This window comes from Phoenix dactylifera, chromosome 1 (genome assembly GCF_009389715.1).
Source record: "Phoenix dactylifera cultivar Barhee BC4 chromosome 1, palm_55x_up_171113_PBpolish2nd_filt_p, whole genome shotgun sequence".
In the NCBI taxonomy this organism is placed as follows: Eukaryota; Viridiplantae; Streptophyta; class Magnoliopsida; order Arecales; family Arecaceae; genus Phoenix; species Phoenix dactylifera.
This window is the reverse complement of record NC_052392.1, coordinates 15390962-15400889: the sequence shown is the minus strand read 5'-3', so window position 1 is coordinate 15400889 and position 9928 is coordinate 15390962. Positions and strand designations below refer to the sequence as shown.

The 9928-nt window shown below is 39.8% G+C and overlaps 1 protein-coding gene across 1 annotated transcript; it reads right to left on the bottom strand.

The window, feature by feature from the left end:
• Positions 1 to 7662: 7662 nt before the first annotated feature.
• On the bottom strand, positions 7663 to 8694 carry LOC103720343 (ethylene-responsive transcription factor ERF003-like). Its single transcript, XM_008810001.3, has 2 exons — positions 8514 to 8694; positions 7663 to 8373 (listed from the first exon to the last, which is right to left on the bottom strand). The coding sequence occupies exons 1-2, from the start codon at positions 8594 to 8596 to the stop codon at positions 7899 to 7901; spliced, it is 558 nt and encodes a 185-aa protein (XP_008808223.2). The 5' UTR covers positions 8597 to 8694; the 3' UTR covers positions 7663 to 7898.
• Positions 8695 to 9928: the final 1234 nt, after the last annotated feature.

Sequence of the window (9928 nt, the reverse complement as noted above, 5' to 3'; positions counted from 1 at the left end):
ATATTGGGATTTTTGCATCCACGACATAGCAATAGAGATAAATGTATGTTTTTGTTGTTTTTCATTTGCTTTTTTTTTATTTGTTGGGGTGCATTGGGGCTGGAAAATTGGTTCGGTCAAGGAAAGCAAGATTAGGGTAAGCGAAATTCTTTAATCAGCTTGTTATTGTGTTTTGATAGTCCAAAACATTGATATCATTAAAATAAAATATGAATAGCATAATAATAATAATAATAATAATAGTTAAAATTTCGTATAACCCGACAAACTACAAATATGCATCCAAATGCATGACATGCATTCATTTAATGTTACCTAGCATAATGCAATCAAAGACCAATGTTAACAATCTAGAACTTATCATTGCATCAAGCGACTACCTTCGAGAGGTTTATTGGAAAGTAATTTAATTTGAAAATTTGTTGTAGCATCATGTAAATAAAAATTTTATCAGTCACAATAATCAAAGAGAGAGAGAGAGAACTCAAAATTAGAAAAACCTTGCTGCGCTTGCTAGAGTTAGCGCATCGTCAACCAATCTTCATTATCTTTTTATTATTATTATTATTTCTGTGCGAAGGGAGCAATGTTCATCAAAAGTTCACTATATGAAAAAGGAGGAATGCCGACATATATATGTCGACACTAGATATATAGAAGTGTCGGTAAGTTTGGCTCCAGCGCTAAAATTTGCCGACGCTTCTAAGTAGCGTCGGCGGAAATGAAACTAAGAGGACGCTAATTAGCGTCGTCAAAAGCAAATTGTAAGATGACACTTTTTAAGCGTCGTCAGAGACCAAAGAGGAAAAGGAGTAGACGATGCTTAAAAGCGTCATCGGAATTCTACTTACTAAACCCCTCACTTAATACTAACTTTCTCCTTAAACTCCTTAAACACTAACCTAAGATGACGCTTATAAGCGTCGTCGAACACCTACCCACTCCCGCAGTGCGACACTTGGGCCAGACGACGCTTAAAAGCGTCGTCGGACACCAACCTACTCCCCTTAACCACCTGGGCCAGACGACGCTTAAAAATGTCATCGGAATCCCATGGTCCTCGTATAAAACGCCTCCCTAGCCAAGCGATGGAAACCTTAGCCGCGGTTAGAGAGAGAGAGGAGATCCCCCAAGCGATGGAGCCGAAGAAAGTGCCATTAATGGAGATCTGGATGCAGATCTGGGAGAAGTCATCGGCAACCTCGATGAGGTACTTCAGATTGGGGTTGGGGAAGCCGGAGAAGGAGGTGGTGGAGTCGTTGGGGGTGGAGTAGGGGAAGGGGGAGCTGTCGGTGAGGATAACGGGCAAGGCGGAGACTAAGATCTCTCAGTGGCGGAAGCCGATGAGAAGCTCTCAGGAGTCGAGGTCGGCAGTATCGAAGTTGAGGATGGTGGCGATGGCGCTAAAGGCCCAGGCTTGCTCGTTGGGATCTTGGACCAAGGGGCGGAGCCTCTGCCTGTGCTGGAGGACGCCGTTGCAGTCCGAGGCAGAGAGCGTCGGGGCGAAAGTGTTAGGCCGAGTCTCCATCGCCAAACCCTTCACTGGGAAGAAGCTCTGGAAGCGAACCTCCGTTGTTTGCCCACTTCTATATTTTTTTAATTATTTTTTTACTAGTTTTTGTGTTTTTTGGCATTCATATCTAATCCTTCCCCCCTCCATATAGTATTCAGTTGCTTCCCTTTGTAATTAAGTTTCTTTCATTTTCTTCATTGTGGTTGTGACCGCAATGGACAGAATAGAAGAAGAAAAGAAACGAAAACGAGGATGGGATTTCAGAGAACCATTGATTGGTCTCTCTAAGTGTAATTTGTAAAAAAAATATCATACAAATTGTAATTTATAAAAGAAATATTTATTGTTCTTCTTGTGTTATTTCTTTTATAATCATGTTCTTTTTTTTTTTTAACTCTCTGCGGTTATTTATCTTGTGCTATTATAAGAAGAAGAATCTTGTGCTATTAGAAGAAGAAGAATTAGAAGGAACTAGTAAATTTTTTGGCCCTCTATAAAATTAATTAGGCTTTTAAATATTTTTTTAAAAAATAACTTTAACGATGCTTTAAAGCGTCGTTAGAATAAGTATTGCCGATGCTTTAAAGCATCGGCAAAGCTTTTATTATTGCTCATGCTTTTCAAAAGCGTCGGTAAAAACAATTTCCACTCTCATATCGCCAATGTTTTTGTGACATTTTAGAAAGCGTCAATGCCAAAATTACTGATACTCATAAGCATTGGTATAGGCTTTAAAAAACATCTGAAAAAATAGATTTTTTTATAGTGGTAGTACCATGACATATTTCATCTTGTACGGTAAGAGAATCAAATGATGAGATCCTCATGTGAAAAGCCTTGTATCCAATAATGTGTGGGTATATAATTAATTTTTTATGGATGTTATTATTGCGAGTATCCATCATAAGGTTCAGATTGTCATCATTCGATATTCTCACGTGCATAGGTGCACTTAATTTGTCCGTGTAGGTTTTATGGCGCTTAAAAAATAAAGGCTCTGAGGCCCTCTCACATGCACGGCTCCAGCTTAAACATTTATCAACGGGAGGGCTGGAAATGGGTTAGCTTGGGGAGATAATCCAAATCTCGGCAGGCCCATCCAGTATCAATACGAAATTAGGCCCATGGGCCTCCAGTTTGCCTGCAGTGCCGTGTTATGAAACCAACTTGATTTCTAGTAGCAGGGCCCGTAGAGAGATTTCCATGCTGCTATTTACATATGATTCATATTATTTTCCATGAGGAAATTTAACCCATTTGCTTCCTTTGGAAAATGGTTCCCGCGTGAGGGCGACCTCGAAATAATGCCCTAAGGCAACTTTAAGGACTCATTATGCTCGGGTACATGATGCTTGAAAAAGTTAATTCTGCATGTTTGTTTGATCATAAAATAATGGCACATTTTAGAGTGGCTTATGTAAAATACTTATTATGCTCTTAATAAAAGGAAACACCTTACTTTATTCTATCTAAAAGCAAAAATTATCTCAAGTCTCAGCCGGTGGAAATTGGACTTTTCCATGTCCCATGCTGATTTTTCTTTCCCATGAAATATGAAAATCATATTTCTGTGGAAAAGCCAATTTTTCATCTCTCTTCTTTAAAAACTCCCACCAAATATGCGGCATTTCTTCATTTTTTTTATTAGCAACACTTTTTCTCCTCCTCCCCCATACCAAATGAGTCCTGAGATACATGGTTGCATGTGGATGATCATGTATCTCAAAGCATGATCAAGCGGTCATATGCAAGCGAACGAATGTGATGGTCTTTCATGCAAAAGTCCTAACCCAGCCCCCTTCCTTAAATTTTGCCTGCAATCTAATCAGCCACACCATTCCATGCATGCCAAATCATACAAAATCTATTCTCAACCATACATGTGAATTTTACCTTGCTATACATCATACCGTTGCTTGGGGGTGGGAAGGGTTGCTCCAATTCGTTCTCACGATAAGTTCTCCTACCATAAGGATGCAAATGAGTTAGGTTGGACTTCGGTTGCCTTTTTGATCTTGCTTTCGAACCAAAACCCAACATATTGTCTTATTAGGTCAAGTCCGGCACATAAGAAAAATTGTAGACCCAATGGGTCATTTCAGTCCAATTGGGGTGAGGCATGACTTAGATCTACCCAAAATGTTCAAGTCTAGATTGGGGTTGGGTCAATAGTTTGGATGGGGCATTTAGCAATCCTTTTATAGCTAGAAACATATAATAATTGGTAATCAAATAAAAAATCAGTAAAAACTTTAAATAAAACTAAAGATACGTTAACCTAAACATAAATTATCATTCAATAGAGAGAGATTTCCAAGAACATCAATATATTTAACATGCTACCAACTTTTCTTTCTAATAACAGGGTCCATAGAGAGATTTCCATGCTGCTTTTTAGGAGTCGCAGGCATGGGTCATATGATTCATATTCTTTTCTACAAGCAAATTGAACCTGTTTGCTTCCTTTGGAAAGTGGTTCCCGCCAGCCGCCAGGACACCGAAACGGTCAACAGGAGTAGTTCTTTTCAATATTGGAGGCCTCAAAGCTTGCCTCGTGACCCACTTATCCTTTAATCCTCTCTTTTCTTCATCTAGTTCTCATCAGGGTAGATGGATTCAAGAAACATCTTTGAAGCTAGCCTTGAAGCAATCATCTTTTTCATCATTCCACTCTCCTTATGACTGACATACATACATACATCTATGCATGCATGTATGTATATATTTCCTTGTGTAGTGGCTTTCTTTTGAGTGTCATCCTAGTGAAAGGTATGAGATATAGGAGCACTCATTTCTCAATTAAAGAAGCCACAAAGAGGCCACTGTCAATTAGGTGAAGTTTGGTCTTGGTAGAAATGTTTCACTTCACATTTGCATGCATCGAATTTGTTAGCGTAATTTTTAAGATCACGTAACAACCTATATTAATTTATAATATTTTGTTATTAGCATGATTCTATATCGGTCAGTATTATTTTTTTTTATTAGCATGATCTCATTAGAATAATTTTAGAAATCATATGGCAACTTATATCAAATTTTTTTTTGCTAAAATAATCCTATATCAACCTATATTATTTTTTTTATATGGAGTCTGTACATGAGTATATATAACCCCTGAGATATATTGAATATAATAAAATAGTATAATAAAATTATTTTTTTTTCTTCTTCTGCAAATATTTTAATATTATCCAATTCTTGTTAAAAAGGTAAACAAGAGAGTCGGTAAAAGATTGTTGGTTGGAAACTATGTAACTAGGTTAACTTGCCAGTGTTTTCAGGTTTTAAGTTACAACAAGGTCCCCTCATAGCCTTTAAGTTCAGAAAAGTGATTTTTCTAATGGTTGGCAATCATGAGGAGTTTTGAGTGGGAGAACAGGAGCGCAAAAAAGAGCAAAGAAAGAGGTATATAAAAAAAGAAGAAAAAAAATCAGGACAGAGGTAATGAATAAAAGCTAAGTCGAATCTCATGGCATCAATTAAAAAGATCACGAATGGCCAGAAAAAGAGTGGTCGTAAAATAAGTGAGGCATGGAGAAGAGAACAACGTGAAACAAAGGAGGCTAGGCATGCTTCTGTCTTATGTGGACCTTGAAATCTCTTGGGAGGAGGAAAAGCCGAGAAAGAAGGCCAGTTCCTTACTCTTGATGCTCCCTACCCCACCACGTCGAAACTGAGACTACTGATCGGGCCATAGCTTCATAGGGGATGCCACTGGGTCAAGTCCAAGTCCCAGCATGACCTGGTTGGACCAAACTATAGGCATTTGTATCTGGGATGTGGACCCGTACCCGCCTCACTTAGTTCGAGTCTGGTACTCTTTTTCCATTAGCCAACCAAATTAAGGCATTGGTCCAAGATCGCATGCAAACCTAACAGTAGACTGCCTTGGTCAAGTACCTGTAAAAGATAAGGTTGAAGATAGGTACGGATAAGGATATGGTTGAAGGCAGTTCGAGGGAAGAAAGGAAGAAAGATTATCCTCTTGAAAGATGGCCACTGTAACCATCTTCTCGTTGCCCATTGTAGAACAAACACAGCATATCATGATGTCACAAAATGCTAATCTTTTTTTGATGAAGAGGAAGGCAAAGCAATCCGGCCTTTATTAGAAAAAGAAGAATTTATAGAAACTATTTATAAAAAATTTGCAAGAAAAAAAACACAAAAGAGCAATAAATTTTTTTTATAAAAGATAGTGATCTGTAGGTAGACATGTTAAATTATTCAACTAGCTGAACAATCTCATAAATGATTTAAAGAATCTTTGTATCTTTAGTGTGCAACTATATAAGCTCTATATCTTGATGTGAGTCAGTTTTTTTTAAAGAATAGATCAACGTCTCTCAATATGCGATACCAATGTTGCGAGGTTATTTCAAAGTTTGAGATGAGGATCAAGCAGCTTCTCTGAATACTAATGCTTTCAGATGAAGAAGGTTGATCAACTTCTCTGTCTCACCAAATCTAATACATATTATTGGACTCGAATAACCTCACTGCCATTGTATCTCCTTCATTTGGTTCAGAACAAAATAGCGAAGAGTGAAGACTTCTGGACTAACTTGTAGCCTTGCATTTTCTCTCAGCATTTTGAAAATCTCTGTTACCCTCTCCTCTTGTTTTTATCCCTTAATTAATATTGATGTAAACCTTGAAAGCTCTACCTCTCCAACCAGCCTGTAAAATCTTCCATCTCTCTTGTAGATACCTTCTTAGCTTTAATAAATTTGGACGACTCCCTTGCATCAAAAAAAAAAAAAATTGGACTTGAATAATGAGTATAACCCTCTCCCTCCAGTTCTACAACTTTGAAAAACTGGTGTCCAAAGGCTAAATTTAAAGAAGCTTTCTCAAGGAAGTGTAGGTTTTGTCGATGTGACTTTTTATTCAAGCAATATATCGTATATTTCATAAAGTTCTCGTAGAATATGTCCATCTGAAACAAAACAGCCTAACAGCCTTCAAGCCAAAGTTGCACTTGTTTTGCCAGTGAATTGGCACTACTTGTTTCCTTCAGCTGGGGCTACAAGGAGTGAGACTTTTCTTGCTTATGAAAGGCTTTGGCTGGAAAAATGAAACGTAGATCAAACCTTTTCTGGACAAAGTGCAAAAACCAGTTTCAACCATCCCACAGCATGCTAAGATAAAGCCCTACAGCTTTAAGTTGTGTTTAAATAGAGAGACCAGTTTGTGGGTCAAAAGTTTGTGCTTTTATTTGGGGTCAAAGCTATAGTACCCTACCACCCCTTCTCAAAGCCAACAGTTTAGGGCAGTTCCAGATCTCCACCCTTCAAGAAAACAAAAGAAAAAATTAAAAAAAAAAAACAGAAAGTGGCTGGAATTCTTGACAATAAGTGTTATTCTCCATCATTATCCCAAGTTTCAAAAATCTGCCACCACTGCTAGAATTGGAAGGCATATGGAGGCACATGCAATGATGCATTCCAAGATCCACAACCATTACACCAACCTCTTCTTAATCATTAAAAATCCAGCACCATCAATTATCCCCTGGTCCTCTCAATCCCTCCTATAGAAATCCATGCAATGGAGCTTTTTCAGCTATACACACAGTCATAGGCCCTTCAAACCAGTTCTCACACACAAAAAAAAGAGACAATTTCAGAAACTAGTTGGAGATCAATACTTCCACCTCCTAACTTTTAAAGACAGAGCTACACCATTGGTATATTATTAACTTCAAACATTTTCTAAAGCCCACCAGTGCTCTGAAGACAGACAGCACGCAAGGGAAAAGGAACTATGCATAAAAAGAAAAGAAGCAAAGGAACTAGTCTGAATTGGATTATCCTTTTTCCAATTCTTCTGGCCCTTTTTTTCATGCCTTCTAGGAGGGGGCAATCCCCACACCAGACCAGCCAATAAAAAGCTAGTTTGAATTGGATACCCAATATCCCCTCTCCTCTTGTCCCCTGTCCACACGTTTCCAGGATATGTTTGCTTAATTATGTTGTTATTCCGCAAATCCTCTCTTCTTTTCCCCTCTGTTTACGGTTGTTTGTGCTCAAAGCACCAACTTCCCATGCAAGCAATAAGAAAACCTCTCAAACACCTTCACAAAAGGCTATGCAACTTCATAGCACCATGATATTGACTTTGTAATGGGTTTCTAAGAGCATAAATTTCACCCAATATTATATCTTTCCACTCCATTTCTACCAGCAGAAAAGGTACATATATTGTGTAAATAGCACTGTACATCTACACGAGAGATCAACTACTCTCATAGTTTGCCAAGGAAAACGGAACTTGGGCAAGGACTTCATCGCTTCGAGGGACTAGAGTAGGTGGGAAATGGGTCAATCTCGATGACTCGATATAGGGAAAAAAAGGTAATATTAGCAAGTGCCATGACTGCCTACAGAGCAGTGCAGCAGAGCTCCACAGAGAGGTTAGAATCCAGCAGCTCCTCAATCATCTGCTCAATGTGATGCTCCTCCAGATAAGTGAACTGCATCTCCCTACTGTCGTTCTCTTCTTTGACAACCCAGTTGGTCTGCTGTTCCATTGTTAACGCCGGGTTTTTCGTCAAGTCACTGTCGATAGACTCCGACTTCCTGTTACTGGCAGCGCTGCAGCTTACCGACAGGGAAGACCTTCGTGGTGTGTCCTTAGCAATGGGCTGGGCGGCTTGGAGCGACACTAAGTTGAAGCGGTGTAGCTTTGCGGTGAGAGCCGCCGATAGGAACTTGGAGTTTGATGAGGAGGAGGCATTGGGATTGAAAGGGAAGTTGGTCCGTGCCCTTGGCCCGCACATCAGTCTTGCCGCTTCATCGTAGGCTCCGGCTGCATCCTCTGCTGTTTCGAATGTGCCAAGCCATATCCTTGTCTTCCTGAAAAAATTCAAAGTAGGAGAGTTTAAGCGTACAGTCTTCTTCGTTAGATATTCCAATCTGAGACTACAACCGGAGCTCAAAGATCCTAACTTTGGAACAGAGGTGGAGAGGGGGGCTTTGGAGTTGGTTATACTTACAACAAAGGATGGCGGATTTCGGAGACCCAGGAGCCCCAGTGTCTCTGGCGAACGCCGCGATATCTCTGCTGAGGCCTAGCCATGATGACAACCTGCTCTGTTTCTCTTATGGGCAATGGGGTGGAGTGGGATGGGGAAGGTGTCGGAGCTCTGTTTCTTGAGGGGAGGGAGGGAGTGGGGGGAAAGGCGATGGGGTGCTGCGAGGTTGGGGAGGGGTGATTTGTAGTTTGTTGATAGGTTGGTCCCTTTCAGCCTCCTGGAATCCAAATTAGATTGGGACCCACAAGGCCTGGCCATCCCTACTTTCTGCATCACTTTTTATAAATTGATTTCAGTTCCTTATTTTGCGCTCTCACAACGCATAGGAGGGGTCGGTCTTTGCTTGAAATAAGTTTAGGGGGCTTGTCAAAAGAAACAAAGAGAGAACAATCTTTCTCACTTTTCCTCTTATTGGTAGGAAACACCCTAATGAGTCCAATTGTCTTTCTCAAAAAAAACAAGAAGAAGAAGGGGGAAGAAGAAAAAAATGAGGTCCAATAATTACCATCTCAGATTTTTGGGAAAAATAATTACTATCTCAGATTGGCATATCAACCCTAAAGGTCACCTTAGGTCACCTATAGAGATCAAATGAAGCAGAGGGCCTATCATAAGCACTAAGTCTTGCTACCAGAGTAGCCTTATGGTCCAACCAAATGTCCCATGTACTTCACTCTCTAACATTGTCATCTATTAGCTGCATAGCCGCCGCCGTGCATGCAAACGAGAACCAGAAAAATTTCAAGCCCAAATGCTCCATTCCTGCATTACTGGTCCACAGTTTCCTTAGTGCAATTCAATGTGATTCAATCCCAAGATATCCTTCAAAGTTGAGAAGATACCGTATCGAACTAATGCTCGACCAGCTTATCAGATCGATCTAATTGATAACTAATCTCAAGGTATCTTTATTTTAAGACTTGACTTGTAAATATGCTATTGAGTACTCTATGATCTAATCAAAGGGCTTCCTCTTGATGTTCCTCAATTAAGTGTATGATAAATGCAATGAAACTCGATGTAACCTATCTACTCCTTTGATCCACCATGCTGCTTTACAACTCATGGCTGAAATGATAATTATACCGTTCCAATTAAGCATAAAAGTTGCAGCACTCGAAGGCAAACCAAGAGAGAGAGAGAGAGAGAGAGGAAGGGAACAGCCAAGCTAGCATCGTTTGAGATGAGGACAGAGGATTCTGGCAAACACAGGCCGCAACAGGCACGAAGGGCCTAAAAGGATTCATAGATAGTTTACAGTGATGCTTGGGGTTGTGCACTCACAAGGAAAAACCAATAACAAACACATTAATCCAAAACAGCCGCAACAAGCTGTCTCTCTTTTCCAGGCTCAATTCAAACAACCCAACTTCTTA

Excerpts from the sequence above, each read along its gene's own strand:
- LOC103720343 (XM_008810001.3), bottom strand. The coding sequence starts at position 8,596 with ATGGCTAGGCCTCAGCAGAGATATCGCGGCGTTCGCCAGAGACACTGG. Across the intron at positions 8,374-8,513 it reads GAAATCCGCCATCCTTTGTT|GAAGACAAGGATATGGCTTG; the intron begins GTAAGTATAACC and ends GAATTTTTTCAG.